Source organism: Blennius ocellaris, assembly GCF_963422515.1.
Source record: "Blennius ocellaris genome assembly, chromosome: 20".
NCBI lineage: Eukaryota > Metazoa > Chordata > Actinopteri > Blenniiformes > Blenniidae > Blennius > Blennius ocellaris.
The window spans coordinates 1353751-1378758 of NC_137669.1; the positions used below are offsets into that span (position 1 = coordinate 1353751).

The following is a 25008-nucleotide window of genomic DNA, read 5'->3' on the forward strand; positions in this document are numbered from 1 at the left end:
ATCAGTGCCATCCTATGCTAAAGGATGTTCTAAAGCGGTGTTTTTCAACCTTTTTGAGCCAAGGCACACTTTTTTCTTTGGAAAAATCTCGAGACACACCAGCACCCGAAAATGTTAAAATTAGAACTCTGTAGCCTCTATTAACAATATAAAGTCATTCTCATCAATGCTTTATCAACAGGAATCAAATAAACACAGAAAAAAAGTATTTCCCAATGTCTTTTTTTATTTTTACTCCCTCAGTGTGAAACCTGGACCTGATGGATGAAGAACTGAGATCCTGGTTCACATTCTTCCTTTTCAAAAACTTCTCCATCACTGTCACTGACACAGTACTTTGATACAAGATGGGAGCAGGTGGTGGAGATTAACCACACTGACTCTGTTAAGTTTCATTTCACCGGCAAAGTTCTGTGCTGCCCTCTAGTGGTGAAGAGTATTGTAGCATCACGGAGTTGGTCGCTGCAGGGCATGATGGGAGTTCAGGTTATGTGTTGCCGGAGGTTATGGAGGGTTCTGAACTTCATAACAGACTCATCCTGCCTGGTGATCAGCTGGCAGAAAAGGATCTCGACTCAGAGCAATTCTTCCACGGTGCTCGCCTCAGTATTTATACATGATTACTCTGTACACTGCTCTCACAGCTGACAGCGGCTGTGAGAGCAAATGTTTTTTAGAAAAAATGTGAAATTGGATAAATTCCACACCTGACTAGATCTCGCGGAACACCAGTGTGCACAGTGGTTGAAAAACACTGATCTAGAACAAGTCGCATGATTTTGTCGCTTCAGTCTGAAAGGAAGAAAACTAAATAAGAAATCCAGTGCAAAATGCTTCCAGCTGAAGAAAACCCGCCATAAAACCTTTCCAAAACTAGAGGTTGAAGAAACACAGGACAAACTCCTTCTGAAGCTCGGAAATATCTGAACCTGTTGATGCTGTTGTGCAACATTCATAATCTGTAGTAGGAGTCAAAGTGCAAAAATGAAACCTTGATGTTGTGCAAAACTCATGATGCCACATTCCTGTGAACTCCAGGCACATTTACAGTGAACACATGTGTTTGTACAGGTTTGAACAGATGCAAAGAAAGTTTCATTGGTAAATTAATAATTTCACACCCAGCAAGTAAAGCAATAATTTAAAGTAACATCACTTCGAGGTCAAACATATAAAAATGTAAAGTTGAAATGAAAATGTCATCTCATGTCAGCAAGATTTTAAAAAGTAAATCTAGTTTTAGTGTTGCTGCTCAATAGCTTGTTGGTGAGTGACAAACTTTAAGCTTCTCCGAACTCAAAGATTGTTTTATGAAGCAAATATAAGCAATAATAATAATGGCTTGGATTTATATAGTGCTTTTTTTCCAAGCTGACTCCAAACGCGTAGAGCCAATTATTCCTTCACACCAGTGGTGGTCACACAGCTGCCCTCTGGGGCTGCTGACCGTCACCATGAGGCCCATTCACCCCAAGACTGCAGGGACCAAACTGAGACTCTCTTGAGTTTCTGCACACCAGAGTGAGAGTGATGCAGCCTTGAGCAGCTTCCTCTTCCCTCGTTAGGACAAGGCGTCGCTGTGGCTCCTCGACTCTTTGTCCTTCTCCTCGTCGTCACTGAAGAACAGCAGCGGGAACATCCCCAGAAGGCAGCCGATGGTCACGCCAATGGCTTTACCCTGCAGACCACAACCATCAGTTTCTCCCTCAGCCTCACCTCCATTGCTCTCATCACAAAGTTTGTAACGTTGGAGAAAATAACACATTTCCTGGACTATAAGTCTAAATTATTCACCATGTTGGTTCATGATGGTGATCCAGCATCTTTCTGTGGTCAAACATTGACACCTAGTGGTCCATGATGGCAAGTGCATTTGAATTAACTAAGAACAAGTCTGACTTGGGGGGGCCATCCACACTATAGATAGAAAACACTAGATGCCTCTCGGCACTGCCTGTGATGTGCCTACAGTGTCGTCATCCTGGGGAGGTCACCTGCTCAGGATCAACACAAAGAGCCCAGGCTAGAAAATCCACAAAACATTTGTAACTCGTTTGCTCGTCCACATAGCAACACAAAAAAAGACCTAATTGTAATGCTGAGGTAAAGCTCTACCTGGTGGAAACCTCATGAAAAAATGATTGCAAGAGGGGAAAAGTCTTTTGCCGGATAGAGCTTTACCTAAACTTTAAAATGAGGTATTTTTGTATTGCTACTTGGACTAGCAAACGAGTTCTGAATGTTTTTTGTGGATTTTCTACCCTGGGACCGATACGTTTAGCATGCACGGGTGACCGCCCCAAGATGGCGACGCTGTAGCCACTAGCGTCAACAGGCACTGACGGGGTGTGCATGGCAGAGTTGGCAAAGACGATCACCTGTGGAAAAAAGACGTCATCAAATAACCACAACAATTGCGGACAACAAGCTGCAGTCGAGCTGCAGAAGCAACATATGCTAGCAGGCGTGGCCATAGACCTATAGAACTAGAGTTATAGAGAGGTTTATGAGCTGGAAGCTACTTCTACATTTCTATGTGCTCTGTCTTCTTCTGCGTTTTTGGTGTGTTTGGTGAGCTACAGCGCCCCTAAAGGCCTGGCATGTGTACTACATGTGTACTACATGCCCTGAAGCCTCGTGTTGAGCCGTGTTCATAGTGACCTGTGCACAGAATTCTTTTGGAGAAGGCTGGGGAGAAAAACGATTTGCTTCTCGTCGTGTGGATGTGGCCTGAGAAGCACCAAAACTGCGTTTTTTTGAACACGGCTCCCAGAGTGGGGAAATTCTAAAACCCCGGCTCGTGCCGCTCAACACCCCGGGGTGTGGACGGCAAAAACGATCATCTGTGGAAGAAGATAACGTAATCATCCCCTCCACAGCCTCTCCGTGATGACATCAACCAGGGCAGACAAGCTCCGGTGGAGCTGCAGAAGCTACATGACGTGCGCAGCAGGAGGAGCATAGACCTATAGAACTAGAGTTATATAGAGGTTTATCACAAATCTACCTCCAAATGCCCATGTGCTGTCTTCTTCTGCATTTTTTGTGTATTTGGCAAGTCACAGCGCCCGTAAAGGCCTGGCATGTGTACTACATGCCCCGAAGCCTCGTGTTCATAGTGACGTATGGACGGATTTTTTTTTGAGAACCTCGGGGAGAAAAAAGATCATTTTGCCTGGTGTGGGTGTGGCCTTATAGTCCAGCAAATACAGCATAATAATGATTGTATATGCAGGACAGATCCAGACATAACTTCTCCAGACAGGCCGATCCTGATCACCGTCACTACCAAGCAGGTTGTCAACTCTAGGCTCACATGAAAGGGGCGGAGCTTGCAGCACTTGACCAATCTCACACACAGAGAAATCCTGCAGCGCAGTTTACAGAAGGAGCAGTTATTCTCTGAGATTATGAAGAACTGAACTACATTCTGTTGATGTGTTCAAAGCCAGAACATTCCTCACTAGTTAATACAGAACTTGGTGAGATCATCCTGGATTAATTCATCTTTGGACCTTATAAACGAACAGCACTATGATCACTCAGTTTCACTATTTTACAGCAGAAACGTGTTGGGCTGAACTTCCTCACTGCTCTTATTTTAGTTTGTATTTTACCCCCCACCCCCCAGAAAAAACCAAACAATGTTTTTAAGCAGTTGTGGATTCCATAAATTCATGCTTGTGCAGTTCTGTCAGCGTGACCATTATCATGAAGTCATGTGAAACAGAAGAGAAGCATCCTTCAAAGCCTCAATGACCAGGATTCTTTTATGTCAAAAGGATTGCATCTCTCCCTAAAAACTCTTCTTCTCCTTTGATGCTCCTCTCACCAATCACCATCATCTAACAATCATTTTCCAAGCGATCTGATTGGTCAGGAGGCGGAGCATTTATACTAGTTGATCTCTGATCCATAACCAGCTCTGGAACAGGTTCTAACTGATTGAGCAGGTAAGAAGTGAACTAGCGTTGCATACGCAAAACACTAGTTAATCCAGGAGATCAAGCCTGAAGTGAATCCAGAGTGGATCTGGTGTTGTGTCCTGCTCACTCAGGACGACGGGACTGAAGGGAGGAGTCTCACCATGTGCGAGCTCAGCCTGGTCTGCCACATGTCGGCCTGTTTGGGCGTCAGCTCAGGAACCTGCATGCCCAGCTTGGTGGCCAAAGCCTCCACGTAGCCGGCCAGCCTGAAACCAGCACAGCAGATCTCTGATCAGCTTCGCCGCTCAGACCAAATGTGGCGCAAATCAGAAAACTGCAGTCTTCACACTGTCGTCAGAATAAACGTCACCAATAACATTCATTATCCATCAGTGAGAAGTTCCACACACCAGTAGGAAGCTTCTCAGTCCTGAGCTACGACGGGGAGGAAACACGGACTGGTTGTGTTTTTCATCAGAATCACCACCTTTAACAGTGTGGACACACATAACACATGCTTCTTACCCCAGACCGGCCAAGTCCGACACCATGTTCCCCAACGCAGCAGCTGCAACCAACCACAAGCACACACCATCACGTGACGTCACACGAAGGAAACGTTTCACTCTTTTTCTGCAGTTTGACCGCAGTACGGATCAAGTGTGATTATACTCTGGAAGGTAGGACGATTTGTAGTTTGGGAATTCCCTCTTGTGAGTCCAGTATTTGCATGACGGCAAATAATGTGCAGATAAATGACAATGTTGTCATAAAATATAGAAACCCAGAAAATTATGCTGTGGATTGATTTCACTTCCCACATGTGGGAAATGGTGGTGATCATAGTTTTGAATTGTCTCAGCTTTAAAGTGGGAAGTTCTGAGAGAGAGAGAGAGAGAGAGAGAGAGAGAGAGAGAGAGAGAGAGAGGCTGGTGAGAGTTTTTGATTTTCACTCCATCGCCCTCTGTAAATAATTCAATTAGGATTTCATGTTGATTAATGCAGCAGCCTTACTGTACACAGAACATTTCTACCGTTTGCTACACCATCACCTGTGTGGGTGGAGAAGATGTGGGGAATCCACCTGCGCTGATCTTTGTTAGGTCTGGTGGCCACATGAGGCTCCTTAACTACCAGATTTATTACAGATAGAATGAAAGTTACTGGAGGAAAATCAACAGCTTTGCTTTTACTTTGTGAAATACTTTGACTGAATTCAATTATGTTAAAAGATTAGAATTTAAATTTTTAGATGTTGACTGAGAGCAGGAAGGTTATCATGTGATCATGATCACCAGGTTTTATTCAGATCAATATATATTGAGTAGAATGGAGGCTAAGTTTTGGTCCCATCCTTAACAACAGACCTGGTTTTTCTTGTGGCCAGCTAATAAAAGTTCATTATGATGGTGTTAATGTTCTGGCTGATTCATGTAAATTCCCTGCTGAACCATGTGGCTGCTGTTTGAAATGCCCTGCAGGTGGAAGAAGAACCGTGTATAGAGTCACCGGCCATGGTGGAGATCCCCAGAGTGACTCCGATGGAGAGCTCGATCTGCGTTCCCTGCAGGAGAAACAACAAATCCATCACAACACATGAAACAATCCAAACTTTTGGACGAATTCACGTGAAATTCTTCCCCTCACCGCTGCGATCATGATGGCATTGTCTAGGAATCCAAACCCAACAAACGGGAGGGCGTTGTGGAACAAAACTGCAAAGCAACACATAAACAACAACAAACACATGATTGGACGTTTCCATTCATTGCTGAAACGGACTGTGTGGTCAGGTGGTCTGCAGTGGTGAGGCTCGGGCTGGTCGCCTCACAGCGAGAAGGTCGTCGGTTCGAGTACGGACTTTCCGTGTGGAGTTTGCATATTCCAGGTGTGGGTGGGTGTTCTCCTGTTCTCCTGTTCCCCTGTTCTCCTGTTGTCTTGTTCTCCTGTTGTCTTGTTCTCCTGTTGTCTTGTTCTCCTGTTCTCCTGTTCTCCTGGTTCCTCCCACATTCACGAAGCATGCAAGGTTGATTGGCGACAATAAATTGACCCGAGTGTGACAGATTGGCAACCTGTCCAGATGTTTCCTGCCCTCACCTGTCCAGCTTTATCCTGCCCTCACCTGTCTCACCTCACCTGTCCACCTGTCCAGATGTTTCCTGCCCTCACCTGTCCAGATGTTTCCTGCCCTCACCTGTCCAGGTGTTTCCTGCCTTCACCTGTCCAGATGTTTCCTGCCCTCACCTGTCCAGGTGTTTCCTGCCCTCACCTGTCCAGATGTTTCCTGCCCTCACCTGTCCAGATGTTTCCTGCCCTCACCTGTCCAGGTGTTTCCTGCCCTCACCTGTCCAGATGTTTCCTGCCCTCACCTGTCCAGATGTTTCCTGCCCTCACCTGTCCACCTGTCCAGATGTTTCCTGCCCTCACCTGTCCAGGTGTTTCCTGCCTTCACCTGTCCAGATGTTTCCTGCCCTCACCTGTCCACCTGTCCAGATGTTTCCTGCCCTCACCTGTCCAGGTGTTTCCTGCCCTCACCTGTCCACCTGTCCAGATGTTTCCTGCCCTCACCTGTCCACCTGTCCAGATGTTTCCTGCCCTCACCTGTCCAGCTTTATCCTGCCCTCACCTGTCTCACCTCACCTGTCCACCTGTCCAGATGTTTCCTGCCCTCACCTGTCCAGGTGTTTCCTGCCCTCACCTGTCCACCTGTCCAGATGTTTCCTGCCCTCACCTGTCCAGATGTTTCCTGCCCTCACCTGTCCAGATGTTTCCTGCCCTCACCTGTCCACCTGTCCAGATGTTTCCTGCCCTCACCTGTCCAGGTGTTTCCTGCCCTTCACCCTGTCCAGATGTTTCCTGCCCCTCACCTGTCCAGATGTTTCCTGCCCTCACCTGTCCAGGTGTTTCCTGCCCTCACCTGTCCACCTGTCCAGATGTTTCCTGCCCTCACCTGTCCACCTGTCCAGATGTTTCCTGCCCTCACCTGTCCAGGTGTTTCCTGCCCTCACCTGTCCACCTGTCCAGATGTTCCTGCCCTCACCTGTCCAGATGTTTCCTGCCCTCACCTGTCCAGATGTTTCCTGCCCTCACCTGTCCACCTGTCCAGATGTTTCCTGCCCTCACCTGTCCAGGTGTTTCCTGCCTTCACCTGTCCAGATGTTTCCTGCCCTCACCTGTCCAGATGTTTCCTGCCCTCACCTGTCCAGGTGTTTCCTGCCCTCACCTGTCACCTGTCCAGATGTTTCCTGCCCTCACCTGTCCACCTGTCCAGATGTTTCCTGCCCTCACCTGTCCAGATGGTTCCTGCCCACCTGTCCACCTGTCCAGATGTTTCCTGCCCTCACCTGTCCAGATGTTTCCTGCCCTCACCTGTCCAGATGTTTCCTGCCTCACCTGTCCAGATGTTTCCTGCCCTCACCTGTCCACCTGTCCAGGTGTTTCCTGCCCTCACCTGTCCACCTGTCCAGATGTTTCCTGCCTCACCTGTCCACCTGTCCAGTGTTTCCTGCCCTCACCTGTCCACCTGTCCAGATGGTTCCTGCCCTCACCTGTCCAGATGTTTCCTGCCCCTCACCTGTCCAGATGGTTCCTGCCCTCACCTGTCCACCTGTCCAGCTGTTTCCTGCCCTCACCTGTCCACCTGTCCAGCTGTTTCCTGCCCTCACCTGTCCACCTGTCCAGGTGTTTCCTGCCCTCGCCCACAATAGGCTGGGATGGGCTCCAGCGACCCTGAACTGAAGATGTGTGGATGTGTGGTGACAAACGGACGTGTTCAGTGAAGTTTGTTCAGAAACATGAGAGCCTTCTCATTTGAACCTTTAAATAAATAAAGTAATACGCTGGGAGGTTTTGATCCAATATCTAACGACAGAGTACGTCAGTCTTCTCAGTATGTCTTGGACTAGTTTCAAGATATTTCCTGACAAGGTTATTCATTTCAAACCTGGTGGCCACAGGTCAAAGGTCAGTATGGCTGTGTGATAGATTAACATGGAATCTGTGACAATATCGTAATGCAATAACATTGCATCGTGTAATAACAACCTAATAATCTGCTGCGTTTGTAATAAATAGCCTGATGATTGAAAATGACAACTACCAACTTTACACAAGAGAAAATGTGTGTGTGTGTGTGTGTGTGTGTCAGCTGACCACTTTGCTGGGGCGCTCACATTTCAACAAACCGAGTCAACAAAACAAGTCATGTGCACAGAGCAGTGTATATAAACAATAACAGGAGGGTTTATAGCGGAGGAGATTTATGCGTCAGATCAATAAATAATGAGGTGGCGGCTCCCAGTGTGTGGGTGTTCAGTAGGAAACGGGCCCAAATGGCTCTTTGAGTGTTGAAGGTCGCCGACCCCAGGTTTAACCGGATCGTTAACAAATGTCACAACAACATATTCTGCACGATTTGATGCACTTTTCGTATCTGTGCTCCAAAAAGTGTGGGACTGGTTACTCAGAGGAGAAAACGGCAGAAAAGTAATATTAGAATGAATCTCATCGAGATGAACATGGCCTTGTTCAGGCTGCTGTATATTGTTCAGTCCCTATAGATTGTTTCTTTCCTTATCCATTTTGGGATGTGGAAAACATACTCTTGATATAATGAGTGAACTCCCTGCCCTCGGCATCTGCTGGCAGTCTCTTTACCCTCTCAGAGAATGGTGTTCGTTCTGCCACGACATGAATGTTCACTCTTGGTCACGTTGTTCGGCCAAAATTCAGTGTCTGATAAATCCCTACCACTGTGGGTGTGTGTGTGTGTGTGTGTTTGAATCTCTTACCGTATCTGATCTGGGCTGCTGTTAGCGAAGGGGGCACCACCATCTCTGAGAAGAAAACAGATGAGAAGTTTCCCCATTTATTCCTCTCAACACATCACGCCTTCCATGTCCACTGGAGAACAGACGAGCACTTTCAGCCAGTAGCATCTATGGGGACATTATTGTAGAACTATTTGTCAATGTCTCGGGAGAGCTGTCTGACTGTGTTTCAGTCTGTGTCCGAAGTGAGAGTTGTCAAAGTGTAAAACAATTTGTCAATGTGAACTTGGATCTGCAAAAGTCGTCTCATAATTTGTCATTTGTTTTCAAATGCGTAAAAAAAGTTCATCCGTATTAAAATATGTACATGAAGTAAGATTTGTCAATCCGTATGAAGAATTGTCAATACAAAGATGTTAGTAGTTGAAAAGTATGTTTTCGGCTTCAAGTGCTGCAAACACAGACAAATCACCAGTTACTAGTTGCTTCACATCGGCTGTTATACAGAATAGTGTAGGACTGTTCACACTCTGAAGAGAAGCTGTGGAACTCACAGACCACGCCCCTTCTCTGCAGGCCACGCCCCCTCACTGCAGCCACACACCTGTGAAGCGGCGTTTTAACTTTTCAACTGCACAGTTTATTTCTTGCCTGCAATGCCCCTTCAGAAATACATTTCTCTAAACTGCTTCAGTAATAAGCGTTTTTGCAGCGTCGAATGCAGTTACATTATTTTGTCACTGATATTGACTGATGTCAGCCGTCCCTCTGGACCCCCTTCAGCTCGGGGGCCTCTCGGGGCCTGTGTTGCCTCCCCCATTGCGGCGCCTCTGGTTAGAAGTTGAATATGAATAAAATATGACTGATAGTTATGAGCGAGCTGGAACACGCGTGCGCGGCACACGGCAGTCCTGAAGGTTCGGCATTGCAGCAGTGACGTGCGGTCATCGTTAAAAAAGAAAAAAAAACAAAAACGTTGCTACATAAAATAAATATTAATATTTTCCACTGATGTGTTAAAGGTGCATTTTTAGTATGACTCTACACATTTCTGACATATTCTAATATGATAGCTAAACTTTTGGCCTAAAATAATTTCTTTATCATTTTGATAGACAACTTTTATTAAAATTGATTAAAGCACCAGAAATTAAAGGTCAAAATTAAATGTGTGCTGCACACATCTCTATACTTTAATTTGTTGACAGTAAATATGAATTGCTTGGAAACAAGAAGGGTACTCTATCCATCTCTAGAAGAGAAACGTTTATATTTGTATTGGTGTAACTGAAAAAAGAATGCTGATGGGATATGAAGCATTACTAGTTGATGCTGTTGGATGAATAGTGAAATAAGATCCTTTTTTTTTTAAGTCACATGTTTTATTACCAATTGTCTGATGCTGCTGCTGTGGTTTCAGTTTCACCCTGTTGTTCAGCACTTTGTGATTTTATCGGTGAAAAACGCTTTATAAATCAAATTGACTTACTTAAGTCTGGCAGAGGAGTCAGTGCCTCACAGCCACAAGCAGCCGGCACAGGCTCATTCATTCTGCCGCAAACATGCAAAGAAAAAACCAGAATGATAAATTCAAGTTTCAACTATTGTGCTTGCCACCTGCTGCCAAACAATACTCCCCCCCCCCCCCCCCCCCCCCACTATGTATAGGTTGGTCTCGTAACCGTGAGCCGTGGGCGGGCTCAAAAGTGCGCGGGAACCAGCTAATTAGCTAGTGATTCTTAATTGTAGCTCCTTGTGGGCGTGGTCAGGGACCTATCTCCTTGTGGGCGTGGTCAGGAACCTGCCTCCTTGTGGGCGTGGTCAGGAACCTGCCTCCTGTGGGCGTGGTCAGGAACCTGCCTCCTGTGGGCGTGGTCAGGACCTGTCTCCTGTGGGCGTGGTCAGGGACCTGTCTCCTTGTGGGCGTGTCAGGAACCTGTCTCCTGTGGGCGTGGTCAGGAACCTGTCTCCTGTGGGCGTGGTCAGGAACCTGCCCCCGCCGTTTCTCACCTTGAGCGATGGCGATGGACTCGAAGCTCTGCAGCTCGTGCAGCAGACACGTCCTCTCCGCGGGGTGCAGCCGGTAGATGAACTCTTTGGCTCTCTTCGGGGAATGGAGCGGCTCCCTCGGCTCGTTCCTGCCGTGCGTCCCCATCCGGCGGCCGGGCGGCGACGCGGCCGCCGGGAACACGTGCGCGGCGCGCGTGAGCGCTTCGTGGAGGCCGAGCCTCAGCATGCCGCTGCCGCTGAGCCGCTCCAGTCGAGTTATGTGCAGCAGCGAGGTTGGTTCGACTCCGCAGAAGTTGACGAGCTGAATTTGTCCTCCGTGAAACCCGGATGTTCCTCTTTCACACGGTTCCTCTCAAGCGAGGCTCCAAAGTGAAGCACATTTCCCGATACTCGTCAGTTTCCGCACTGAAGGATCGTCCGGCTGCCGAGAAACTCTCCAACTGTTGAGCCGGAGTGACTGACGAGAGGCGGAGACTCCAGAAAACAGCCACAATAAAACACGCTGCCTTCCTGCAACCCACTTCACAATAAAACACGCTGCTTCCTGAAATCTTACAATAAAACACGCTGCTTCCTGCAACCCACTTCACAATAAAACACGCTGCTTCCTGCAACCCACTTCGCAATAAAACATGCTGCTTCCTGAAATCTTACAATAAACACGCTGCTTCCTGCAACCCACTTCACAATAAAACACGCTGCTTCCTGAAATCTTACAATAAAACACGCTGCTTCCTGCAACCCACTTCACAATAAAACACGCTGCTTCCTGAAATCTTACAATAAAACACGCTGCTTCCTGAAATCTTACAATAAAACACGCTGCTTCCTGAAATCTTACAATAAAACACGCTGCTTCCTGAAATCTTACAATAAAACACGCTGCTTCTGCAACCCACTTCACAATAAAACACGCTGCTTCCTGCAAACCCACTTCACAATAACACACGCTGCTCCTGCAACCCACTTCACAATAAAACACGCTGCTTCCTGCAACCCACTTCACAATAACACACGCTGCTTCCTGCAACCCACTCACAATAAAACACGCTGCTTCCTGCAACCCACTTCACAATAACACACGCTGCTTCCTGCAACCCACTTCACAATAAAACACGCTGCTTCCTGCAACCACTTCACAATAAACACACTGCTTCCTGCAACCCACTTCGCAAATAAAACACGCTGCTTCCTGCAACCCACTTCACAATAAAACACCGCTGCTTCCTGCAACCCACTTCACAATAAAACACGCTGCTTCCTGCAACCCACTTCACAATAACACACGCTGCTTCCTGCAACCCACTTCACAATAACACACGCTGGCTTCCTGCAACCCACTTCGCAATAAAACACGCTGCTTCCTGAAATCTTACAATAAAACACGCTGCTTCCTGCAACCCACTTCACAATAAAACACGCTGCTTCCTGAAATCTTACAATAAAACACGCTGCTTCCTGCAACCCACTTCACAATAAAACACGCTGCTTCCTGAAATCTTACAATAAAACACGCTGCTTCTGAAATCTTACAATAAAACACGCTGCTTCCTGAAATCTTACAATAAAACACGCTGCTTCCTGAAATCTTACAATAAAACACGCTGCTTCCTGCAACCCACTTCACAATAAAACACGCTGCTTCCTGCAACCCACTTCACAATAACACACGCTGCTTCCTGCAACCCACTTCACAATAAAACACGACTGCTTCCTGCAACCCACTTCACAATAACACACGCTGCTTCCTGCAACCCACTTCACAATAAAACACGCTGCTTCCTGCAACCCACTTCACAATAACACACGCTGCTTCCTGCAACCCACTTCGCAATAAAACACGCTGCTTCCTGCAACCCACTTCGCAATAAAACACGCTGCTTCCTGCAACCCACTTCGCAATAAAACACGCTGCTTCCTGCAACCCACTTCACAATAAAACACGCTGCTTCCTGCAACCCACTTCACAATAAAACAACGCTGCTTCCTGCAACCACTTCACAATAACACACGCTGCTTCCTGCAACCCACTTCACAATAACACACGCTGCTTCCTGCAACCCACTTCACAATAACACACGCTGCTTCCTGCAACCCACTTCACAATACACACGCTGCTTCCTGCAACCCACTTCACAATAACACACGCTGCTATCCTGCAACCCACTTCACAATAACACACGCTGCTTCCTGCAACCCACTTCGCAATAAAACACGCTGCTTCCTGCAACCCACTTCACAATAAAACACGCTGCTTCCTGCAACCCACTTCACAATAACACACGCTGCTTCCTGCAAACCCACTTCACAATAACACACGCTGCTTCTTGCACTGGTCACAATAAACCTTGTTCTCTGCACTGACTTGCTCAAACTGTCAACACTTGGATGAAACTTTACTTTACGGATCCCAGGAGGGAACTTAATGTACTAGTGAACATAATGCACTTCAGTCTTTGCAGTCCATTTGGTCCATGCTTCTACAATACTGAATATCTCCGTTGTTTAATGGAATTACCACACAAGACAAACACAATATAAAACATGATTTTATTTACATAAATCTCTTTTTAAAACAAAAGGCAAAATAAATAGCTTTCACCTTTTAAAAAGCTTTCAAACAATCTAATCATCACAAGTCCTTCATGGCCACAGCTTTCTAATCCAATCACAACCTCATTCACGATTAGAGTTGAATGGATTATTATTATTACAACAGTAATGTTCAGGCTGTGGAAGAGTAAACAGCATAATACTCTTAGGTTTTCTGTGCCGCGGCGTCAGGTGGAGGTCTGTGTCACTCCAATACATTTCTGCAGTAGTTTTCATTTTAGATCAGCAGGAACTTTCATTTCTGTAAAAACTAAATAAAGTTTTCGGAGAGCAGACCCACGTGCATGTGTCTGTCTCCATCTTGCTTGCATGTGAGATCCTGGTTTACGTGTGCGTTGGTCTGGATCAGTGTGGGCCGGGGGGGGGGGGGGGGGGGGGGGGGGGGCAGCGGGTCTGCACAGAGGGGGCACCATGCACGACAGGAAATACAATTCCACCTCCTCAGATACGATCTTGTGGTACTACCCCGTGTGCGCATGAAGACGGTTGCCAGTGGGCACTTTGCACCACACACACGTGCCCCCCCCCCCAGCACCAAGCCCAAGATGCACAGCAAAGACGCAAAGCACACTCCGACTTACATGTAAGTATTTGAACCCGTGTTTCCACTGGAAACTGGAATTTGCTCTCAATCTGGACTCTCAGTCTTTTACAAAACAAAGTTCTATTCAGGTTCTGTAATGTTTGCATTTCCCTCTCCTTCCACCACAAACATTGGGGTTCGTCTGCCCTCGGTCCTGCCTGGCAGGCTCCGGCTTCTCTGGAGAAAAGTGCGTTCACACTGTGGAGGACACTTACAAAGTAGTTTCATCAAACTAGGAGAACTGCTGTGATCCACATGAGTCTGAGTCCAACCTGGGGTTCAAACCTGAGGCGGGAAGGAACACATCTGAACCCACATACACAAATCAAAGTGTACACACACACACGCACGCACGCACGCACGCACGCACACACACACACACACACACACACACACACACACACACACACACACACACACACACACACACACACACACACACACACACACACACGTCACTTTGTTATATATCCGGTTGATTCAGCAACTTTTTCACAGAAACCTGAGAATGCAACTTGTTGAAAGATCCGTGCTTTTCTGAAGGACAAAGAGGAAAAAAAGAATTTAATCACTGTCAACTAAATGTGAAAAAAAAACCCACCCGTCTGTTTTCATAGTGGATCTGTTTACTGCACCGCGTCATCCAATACATAATATTTTAACTTACCAATACTGGTAATCTCTGTCTGGAACCATCAAGCCAAACACTCATTTCTGTAAAAGACGTATGGAAAGTAGCCTCGCTGGAGAAAAGCAAGTCTGAAGGAAAACCGTGTGCACGTGTTTCATTATATGTACAATAACGTACACAAATGCAGAGCCAGGTCGCACAAGAGACCAGTAGTAATGAGAGAGGTATTTCAGTGATTACAGTAGCAAGTCACTTCTTTTTCTGGCTTTTTCTCACTTTGATAAAACTGCTGAGTTAACCAAACACTGTAAATTTAGTAAATTAATGTCGACATTTTCATCAAGTGAGTCGAAGCATCTCAACAGAATTTAAATAAACTTGAGTAGATAAATATCAAACTGTTGATTTTAAAATGATGATTTGTGAATCAAACTCAAGTGTCAAGATTGTGGTATTTAAATTGCGAGATACAGTTGAATTATTGAGACTGATGTCAAACAATGTGTGTAGAAATGGCCATAAAAAGCAAAAATGCTGAATTTGAGGTGTAAATTTGATCAACAATGAGATGAAAACGTTTCAATTTCAGTTGAAATAATGAAAATGTCAGAGAAAATAAGTGAGTGCAAAATGAATATATTTGCAACTTAAAGCTCAAAAATGCAATTATTGTTCATAATCAAGTGCTAAAATGGATCTTTCTTTCAATGAGAACAAAGAAAGAAAGTTAAGATTTTTTGAGTGAAGATGCGAATTGAATATGGTTAAAAAGTCTAAACAGACAAAAACTATAAAATGAAAGAAAATAATAGAACTATTGGGAACTAGAATTTGGAGCGTAAATTGTAAAGCTTGATGAGATTAATGTGTAAATAGTGTCAGCAATAAAGCATAAACATTTCAGTTAAATGTCAAAAAAACAATAACACATTTCTTTGAAAAAGTGTAGAAATTAAAGTTGTGATTTTATGAGAATGTTGAATTTAAATCCAAACGTTGTAGATGATTGACTGAAAATGAGGGGAATTTAAATTTCTCCATTTAAACAAAGAGTTGCTCCACGGGTTTAAATAAAGTCTTGTGGAAAAGTTAATTTTGTCTGAAACAAATTGGGGAAATGAGACAAAAAGACGAATTTATATAGTGCAATGTGCTTTGAAGGAAGTTTTGATAGACTTAAGAAGAGTTAACTTGTTGAGTAAAACCTTGTGTTGTTCTCAGCACTTCTTTGGTTTGGACACTAAACTAAATATAAACCTTATGAATCATATTCCTTGTATTTTGAATTTACTCAGCAAGTCCTGTCCATGCATCACATTTCAAACTTTCCCTGCTGGGAAACAATGAAACGAGGTTAAAATGCACTTATATGCTCTGAACTGCAGGCCACACACAGTGGCCTCTCTCTGATTGGACAGCGAAGCCACGCCCCCTGGGCCCATTCTGCAGACTCATCACAGCTTGGACTCGTGAAACACTCCAGCATCGAAACACAACCGAGGACAGAACCTGTCAGAGACGGGGGTCACGACCTCTGGTCCTGGAGGGCCGAGCCCTGCATGTTCTCTATGTCTCCCTGCATGTTCTCCATGTCTCCCTGCATGTTCTCCGTGTCTCCCTGCATGTTCTCCGTGTCTCCCTGCATGTTCTCCATGTCTCCCTGCATGTTCTCCGTGTCTCCCTGCATGTTCTCCGTGTCTCCCTGCATGTTATCTATGTCTCCCTGCATGTTCTCCATGTCTCCCTGCATGTTCTCCGTGTCTCCCTGCATGTTCTCCGTGTCTCCCTGCATGTTCTCCACGTCTCCCTGCATGTTCTCTATGTCTCCCTGCATGTTCTCTATGTCTCCCTGCATGTTCTCCGTGTCTCCCTGCATGTTCTCAATGTCTCCCTGCATGTTCTCCATGTCTCCCTGCATGTTCTCCGTGTCTCCCTGCATGTTCTCCATGTCTCCCTGCATGTTCTCCGTGTCTCCCTGCTTCATCACTGAGTTCAGCGGAGAGCCTGACAACGTGCCGCTCACTGCAATCAGTGGTGCTGAAGCAGGGAGACACGGAGAACATGCAGGTTCCTCCAGAACCAGAGAACGCCCCGGGTCTAGGTCGTGGTCTGAGCACATTACATGTCGGCAGGCACACAGAGACACATACACCAGCAGGTATTCCTCCAGAAGCCCTTTTAGAGTCAAAATCAAAAGAAAGCAGACAAAGAAAAACAGACCTGACAATTGTTTTTTCAGAAACAAATGAAGATGAAGTTGTTGCGTCTTTAACTTAAAAATAGTAAATGTGTATGTGTGCGTGTGACGTCAGTCGTCCGTGGAGTCTGTGTCGTCATTTATATAATCTTCTTCTATTAGCGCGCCGCCATTCTGAGTCCCCCATTCGTCTTCGTCATATTCTATGCTGTCATTATCCTCCAGCAGCTCGTTATCTGGCGCCGCCCCTCCCGCGCCATGAGCACCGTCCGGCAGCTCGCCGTCCTGCTGCGCGTGCCGGTTGTCCCCCGGCGGCGGCGGCGGCTCGGCGCCATTGGCGGCCTCCTGTGGCGCCGCGTAGCCCCCGTTGTTGTTGGAGAAGGTGGCGTGGTCGCGGCTCTCGTCCTCCACGTACACTCGCTGGTGGCACATGGGACACGTGTCCTGGATGTACAGCCACTTCCTCAGGCACAGGGCGTGGAAGTAGTGGTGGCACGGCGTGATGCGGGCCGAGCTGGAGAACTCCTGGTAGCAGATGGCGCACACGTCCTCGATGTCCTTCAGCTGCTCGTCACGCACCTCGGGAAGCGAATTCATCTTCTTGACAGCCGTGCGGCGGTTGATGAAGGTCTTCCAGCCGTTCTTGGCCTGCAGGTAGATGTTGAAGTAGGCGTGCAGGCACATCATGCAGGCGCGGATCTTGCTGCCCGACTCAAACATCATGGTGTAGGCACCATTTCCGAACATGATGACACCGAACAGGAACTCAATGATGTTGCCCGAGGAGCGCACGTAGTAGACGTAGTCGTCCAGCTTCTCCCACAGGACGTTAGAGAATCCGTCTGCCATGAAGAGGCCGTAGACCGTCAGAGAGACCACCACCTGCAGGAACAGACACCGTCAACACAACCGTGTAGATACAACCCAGTACTATAATACTCATTTAGTTACAGTTTCTGAAATACTTGGAGAGCCGCTGTCATTATCCTGCTCACAAGCAGACCGTTCTGTTCCCAGTTACTCTTGATATTTACTCTAGTTCATTAGAAGACAAGTTTTAACCTGGTTTAAGCTTTAACCTGCATCCACGGTAGCAGTGATTAGCATTAGCCTGTACCCACAGGAGCAGTGATTAGCATTATCCTGTACCCACAGGAGCAGTGATTAGCATTATCCTGTACCCACAGAAGCAGTGATTAGCATTAGCCTGTACCCACAGTAGCAGTGATTAGCATTAGCCTGTACCCACAGTAGCAGTGATTAGCATTAACCTGTACCCACAGTAGCAGTGATTAGCATTAGCCTGTACCCACAGTAGCAGTGATTAGCATTAGCCTGTACCCACAGTAGCAGTGATTAGCATTAGCCTGTACCCACAGTAGCAGGAAAGGTCTTGAACACCTGTGGAGCAGTGACAGACAAGACGAAGGCCCCATTTACACGACAACGATTCATGTGACAACACCTAATCCGTTTAAAAAAGTGGTTTGTTCAAACTGCCGCAGCGAACACACTGACAATGGTGTAGTTATTATGTTTCACAGAATCAGCAGCATGCATGTCATGTCTGTTGGGTTTATTGGTTTTCACAGAAGCAGTGATTAGCATTAGCCTCTGCCCACAGGAGCAATGATTAGCATTAGCCTGTACCCACAGTAGCAGTGATTAGCATTATCCTGTACCCACAGTAGCAGTGACTAGCATTAGCCCCTGCCCACAGTAGCAGTGACTAGCATTAGCCTGTACCCACAGTAGCAGTGACTAGCATTAGCCTGTACCCACAGTAGCAGTGATTAGCATTAGCCTGTTCCCATAGTAGCAGTGATGAACATTAACCTGTACCCACAGTAGCAGTGATTAACATTAGCCTGTACCCACAGTAGCAGTGATTAGCATTAGCCTGTACCCACAGTAGCAGTGATTAGCATTAGCCTGTACCCACAGTAGCAGTGATTAGCATTAGCCTGTACCCACAGTAGCAGTGATTAGCATTAGCCTGTACCCACAGTAGCAGTGATTAGCATTAACCTGTACCCACAGTAGCAGTGATTAGCATTAGCCTGTACCCACAGTAGCAGTGATTAACATTAGCCTGTACCCACAGTAGCAGTGATTAGCATTATCCTGTACCCACAGTAGCAGTGATTAGCATTATCCTGTACCCACAGTAGCAGTGATTAGCATTAGCCTCTGCCCACAGTAGCAGTGATTAGCATTAGCCTGTACCCACAGAAGCAGTGATTAGCATTAGCCTCTGCCCACAGGAGCAATGATTAGCATTAGCCTGTACCCACAGTAGCAGTGATTAGCATTATCCTGTACCCACAGTAGCAGTGACTAGCATTAGCCCGTACCCACAGTAGCAGTGATTAGCATTATCCTGTACCCACAGTAGCAGTGACTAGCATTAGCCCCTGCCCACAGTAGCAGTGACTAGCATTAGCCTGTACCCACAGTAGCAGTGACTAGCATTAGCCTGTACCCACAGTAGCAGTGATTAGCATTAGCCTGTTCCCACAGTAGCAGTGATGAACATTAACCTGTACCCACAGTAGCAGTGATTAACATTAGCCTGTACCCACAGTAGCAGTGATTAGCATTAGCCTGTACCCACAGTAGCAGTGATTAGCATTAGCCTGTACCCACAGTAGCAGTGATTAACATTAGCCTGTACCCACAGTAGCAGTGATTAGCATTAACCTGTACCCACAGTAGCAGTGATTAGCATTAGCCTGTACCCACAGTAGCAGTGATTAACATTAGCCTGTACCCACAGTAGCAGTGATTAGCATTAACCTGTACCCACAGTAGCGGTGATTAGCATTAGCCTGTACCCACAGTAGCGGTGATTAGCATTAGCCTGTACCCACAGTAGCAGTGATTAGCATTAGCCTGTACCCACAGTAGCAGGAAAGGTCTTGAACACCTGTGGAGCAGTGACAGACAAGACGAAGGCCCCATTTACACGACAACGATTCATGTGACAACACCTAATCCGTTTAAAAAAGTGGTTTGTTCAAACTGCCGCAGCGAACACACTGACAATGGTGTAGTTATTATGTTTCACAGAATCAGCAGCATGCATGTCATGTCTGTTGGGTTTATTGGTTTTCTATACCTTAACTAAACCTTATAGAAACTTCCTTGCAGTGTAAAACTTGAAATTCTTACAAATTTAACCAGAACCATGGAATTGATCAGCTGGTCTCACAATGCGAACAACCACATTTTCACGACACGACAATCAGCAAAGGAGAGCCTGCATGTCCTGATGGGACGTCTGCAGCCGGATACATGCTGGATTCCTGGGGTTCCTGGAGGTCCTGGAGGTTCCTGGAGGTTCCTGGAGGTCCCTGGAGGTTCCTGGAGGTCCTGGAGGTCCCTGTGTTTGGCCATTCTTTCCATGGAGGATGTGGAGGACCTCTACATATTGGGATTCATGATAGCAGGTATGCTGCTGATTGGAGCTGGAGGCTTTCTGATCTATCAAAGTGTAGAAGACGCTAGCAGCTGCATTGGGAAGGCTGCCTATCGTCACTGAAGGACTGTGTCGAGCTCTGAATGCTCAGACTCGTGATAAACCAACTCAAGAGTACACAAGTCACGACTCTTGAACGTTTACGCATATTTGAAACCACCTTGGAGAATATTAGAACTCGGTTGGAAGGCTAAAAATGTGGCCATGATTTGCAGCAGCATGAAGACCAGAGACACTGGAGGTCAACAGATGAAGCTGAATCGCCTGAACGAAAACAAACATTTCAGATTCCCAGACACCCAGTCGTCGAGGCTGCTGTTTTGTCTTCAACTCTCCTGGATGTGAGCGTGGAACGAAGGCTCTGCCCCCCCCCCCCCCCCCCCCCCCCCTCCCTTCCTCCCCTCCTCCACCTCCCCTTCCCTGATACTTTGGCCCACTGGAATTCACCAGTACCTTTCACCACCTTTGCTGCCCCCCCTCCCCAACTCCAAACAGAGGCTGTGGGGGGAGATATGGCTGCACGCCTGTTGGGCTGTGCACCGAGACACCTCCTCCTAGCGGCGGGCTGCAAAACTACCCTTCCTATGACCAAAGTGCCTTGTCTTGAGATATGTTGTAAACTGTCTGTGCTGATGCTTCAATGTGCATCTTGTTGTCCTTCTTTCCCCCAAACTTGTAAGTAATTTCATTGTACCTGTTACAATGACAATAAATGCCATTCATTCATTCAATCAAATACAGTGATTTATCTTGGTAGTGATGGGTTAGGGTTGGGGACTGCTATTATTTTGAACACAACTGTATGTCGAGAGACTGGTGTCTAAAAGATAAGATCTGCTAAGGCACCTGGAAGCAACGTTGTGGTCAAATCACCTCCGCCAGGGAATAACACACAGTCCTTAGAGGGTGAGTGTACCTTTTTAGAGGACATATGCATCTCAGACAGGAACACAAAGAAGCAGCAATGGAAAATAAACAGGAATTTATAAGGGTAGAAGAAAAATAATGGAAAAACTAGTGAAGCCAAGTTGATTATGAAATGCAACGAACGAGAGGCAATACGGAAATGAAAGAACATACAAATAAAGTCAATACCAGAGTGATCGGAGAAAAATGATGTCACAGGATTTGTGAATAAACTCATCCGCTCCAAACCGGACCTGCCAACAGGTTTGTGTATCGACATTGAACGAGCACATCGTGTTGGCAGTATGAAAAACGGGAGCAACAGTCAACAATCAACCCTCTGAGCCAGAATTGTTCGATTTCTGAACTATTAAGTAAAAGGGGAGGTGATTCCAGATGCATGGAAACAAATGATTGTATTTGAAGGATGGGATGTTTACTTAAACCAGGACTTGATGGCAGAAGTCTAACTAAAAAGACGACAGGGCCGTGAGGAAAAGGAATGTGAAGGCCCAGATATTGTACTCTCAATCTTCTTTGATAGGGGGCCCAATGAGATTAAGACATTTGCAAGCTTGAAGGAAGCCACATCTATGTTAAGACATGACGTGAATATTTTCGGAAGGGAAAAGGATGAATCAGAGCCTGAAAAGTTGAGAAACGATGTTCTGGGTGACAGCAGGGCCTTGGTGACATCACTGAGACGGTTGAGAGGCCCGGGGGGAGCAAATGGAGAGGAATGAAGAACTGGTAGAAGATGATCCAAAGAATATGACATTTTAATCTTAAAATGTAACTTTACATTAACGGAAGAGACTGGTAAAAAAGGACACTATAGAAGTTGTAGACTTATTTTTCAATCCTTAAAATTGTGTTGGCAATCGGCAGAGAGAAAAACTGCTCAATTTGAGTATTTAGCAACTTAGTAGGGGGAGAAGGAAAAGTTCCAATTGTCATCTCTTAGGGAAACGGGTACTCTCAGGGGTATTTTGTTTTGTTTTGAAAGTCAAATAAAGTCCCTTAATAGCTTGATATGTTTTGTTTTGAATTAAGGACAACACAAATGGAGTGGTGTACTTTCAGAGACACAATTGATGTGGGCGTAATATAAGAATGGGGGAGGCCACAGGGTCCAGCATTAAGGATTTTTACTTTGTTCAATGGATATTTAAAATTTGCCATCATATGATGGTCACTGTTTAAATAATACCATCAGGAGAAAGGAGATCCTAAATCAATTGAAACTAATGAAATGTTCATTAGCATTTATAGAGGAAACTCGCTTAGGGAAAGAACAACAGAAACAAGAAGGCCGTTGCTGGGCTAATCCCCCGCCGGAGGGCTTTATATTTTCTCACAAAGCAGCTCTAAGGCAGCACACTTGGTACACTAGAGGGTGTTCCATGGGTCCTAGTAGATCATTATGTAGAATCTGAAAGGTCTTCTTCATAAGCTATGTCAAAATACGTCTCCAGAGCCCAAAAGGTGTTTTTATGCACTTAGTGACCCTGTGACCTGATATGCAAATTAGGTCCTGGTCACCATGGTGCCCCTTCTCCCCAGGTGGAGTGTCCATGTGTGAAGTTTGGTGACTGTGGGCCCAGGAACTGCTGAGAAATTAGGAGAAATGTTTATATGAAAATACATGTATTGTGCAACCATGACGAGCAAACTTCAGACCCTACCAATCTTCAAGGTCAAGGTCAGGTCACTTGGTGTACTGGAGGTTATCCCTGGAGTGTGTATCATGTGTGTATAACATTTCAGAGCCCTAGCTCAAAAACCTAGGCCTCCAGAGCCCAAAATGTGTTTTTAAGCACTTCGTGACCCTGTGACCTACTTAATATGCAAATTAGGTCAAGGTCACCATAGTATCCCTTCCCCCTCTGAGATGTATCCACGTGTGAAGTTTGGTCACTGTGGGCCCAGGGGTTGCCGAGATATAGGTGGAAACGTTCGAACGGACGGACGGACGCACGGAGACTGTTTCAAGATCCCCCTTCGGGGCCTATCGGCCACGGCGGGGGATAATGATTAAAGCCAGATTGGGTAAAAAATGTGTTTTATGCATCATATGGGGGAAAAGTGGGAGTAGCAATATTGGTAAGAATGGATTTCAAGGTTGATAAAGTGAGACAAGGCAATAAGGGAAGATACATATGGTTATAGGCAATATTGGCGACATTTCCATAATGAACATATATAGACCAAATGAAGGGAGCGACTCATTTTTCACCTTTGTTTCTTTTGATGATAGTGTTGGGAGGCGACTTCAATACTGTACAGAATGACAAACTGGATATGGTTGTTCATTCTGAAGGTAACCTAAGAAAAAGGTCTAAAATCCAAAACAATGTATTAAAGGAACTCGGGGTAATAGATCAGTGGAAAATGCAACATCTCAAAGAAAAACAGTCCTTTTATTATTCCAAACCAGATAATTCTAGGGATGGCTCGATACCACTTTTCACATCCGCTACCGATACTGCAGCCTTGAGGAACGACTGACACTGCTCTGATTCTTTTTGTCATTCTCAAAGTTGTTAATAATACGTGGATGTAATTTGCTTGATACTGACAGCTAAAAACATCACGTTCACTGTACAATAACTATTGTGGTCCCCTAAGAAAGAGGGAAAATATATGACCACAAATGAAGTTATGCTTAAAGTTAATGTTCAACTTAAAGCTCACATAGCTTTTGAACAGCATTTGTAAACACAACAGTCCGAGCTGCACCATTCAAATGCTTGAAATAAAATATAAGTGCAATTTGGTGCAAATATTTAAATTAAATAATTTCACTGTATAAACAGAAAAGTCACATTATACCTCAATGACATTGCAAAGCTCTAATAAACAATATTATGAATTAACATAAAATAACAGCATCCCCACTAGAATAGGAAGACACAAGTTACACATGGATTCTTAAGACACACAATCAAATCAGAAAACTCTAGGCCATACACCTGAGGCCTACTACGAACCGTGAGAAACATGTCCAGGATCTGTTTGTGATCCAGATGTGCGCGATGCTGATCACCGTTACTACAAAGCAGGTTATCAACTCGCTAGTTCAACCCAGACCTACAAGTGCACACAGACAGACAGAGATCCTGCAGCGCAGATTACAGATAACTGAAGGAGCAGTTATTCTCTGATAATTCGCAACTTGGTGAGATGATATGATATTAATTTATCAGCTATATAAACCGACGGCACTGTGATCACTCACTTTCACTTTATTACAGAAGAAACGTGTCGGGATGAACTTCCTCACTGCTCTTCTTTTAGTTTACATTTTCCATCCAGTGGTTTTGAGGTTGAATTTCTCTTGCGGGAGTTTTTTGTGTGGGAATATTAATTCATCCATGCGACGGCACGAGTAGTGCTGCGTTCCATGAATTCATGTTTCTGCAGTTCTGTCAAGTGTGATCATTCACCTCATTATCACAGATCAACCCTTGTGGAGACAAACGGGCTTGGAGCAAATAAAAAAAAAGCCTGAGTGACGAGGATTTATTTTATTATGTCAAAAGATGGATCTAAATTAACTTCTCATCTCCTCTGCAGCTCAACGCTGAACCCGTCCGGTTTTGCTGCCTCCCCTTGACACACTCCTTTTGCAAACGTTGCACTCACCTGTTTAACTTTTCTCCTCCTCCAGTGTAAAATAATTCCACAGGGCAGACATGACTACAGCTCTGCAGGCTTCTGTTCACGTGACAAAAACACAGGCGCATGGCAACAGCTCGTCTGCGCGTGTGCGCAAAGTGAAGTTGAGGATTTATGAGATAGTTTGGGCTTCGGGATCGGATCGGTTCTAATAAAACATCCAACACCTGATCCACTCATCTTGGCCTGGATCTAACCCGATTTGATCCAACGGATC

At 45.7% G+C, this 25008-nt stretch overlaps 2 protein-coding genes across 2 annotated transcripts in view; both read right to left on the reverse strand.

Annotated features, from left to right (window-relative positions):
- Window positions 1-219: 219 nt before the first annotated feature.
- Window positions 220-11150, reverse strand: tmem65 (transmembrane protein 65). The gene is made up of 7 exons (XM_080516317.1): window positions 10706-11150; window positions 8717-8761; window positions 5574-5641; window positions 5436-5490; window positions 4452-4494; window positions 4087-4192; window positions 220-1678 (listed from the first exon to the last, which is right to left on the reverse strand). Exons 1-7 carry the CDS (start codon window positions 10929-10931, stop codon window positions 1562-1564), a joined length of 660 nt encoding a protein of 219 aa, XP_080372443.1. The 5' UTR covers window positions 10932-11150; the 3' UTR covers window positions 220-1561.
- A 2086-nt stretch (window positions 11151-13236) lies between these two features.
- The window catches only part of rnf139 (ring finger protein 139), a 31021-nt gene continuing 19249 nt past the window's right edge, over window positions 13237-25008 (reverse strand). The window contains exon 4 of the mRNA XM_080516476.1: window positions 13237-17622. Coding sequence (XP_080372602.1) covers window positions 16841-17622 — 782 coding nt within the window. The 3' untranslated portion in view covers window positions 13237-16840. The remainder of the gene's footprint in view (window positions 17623-25008) is intronic.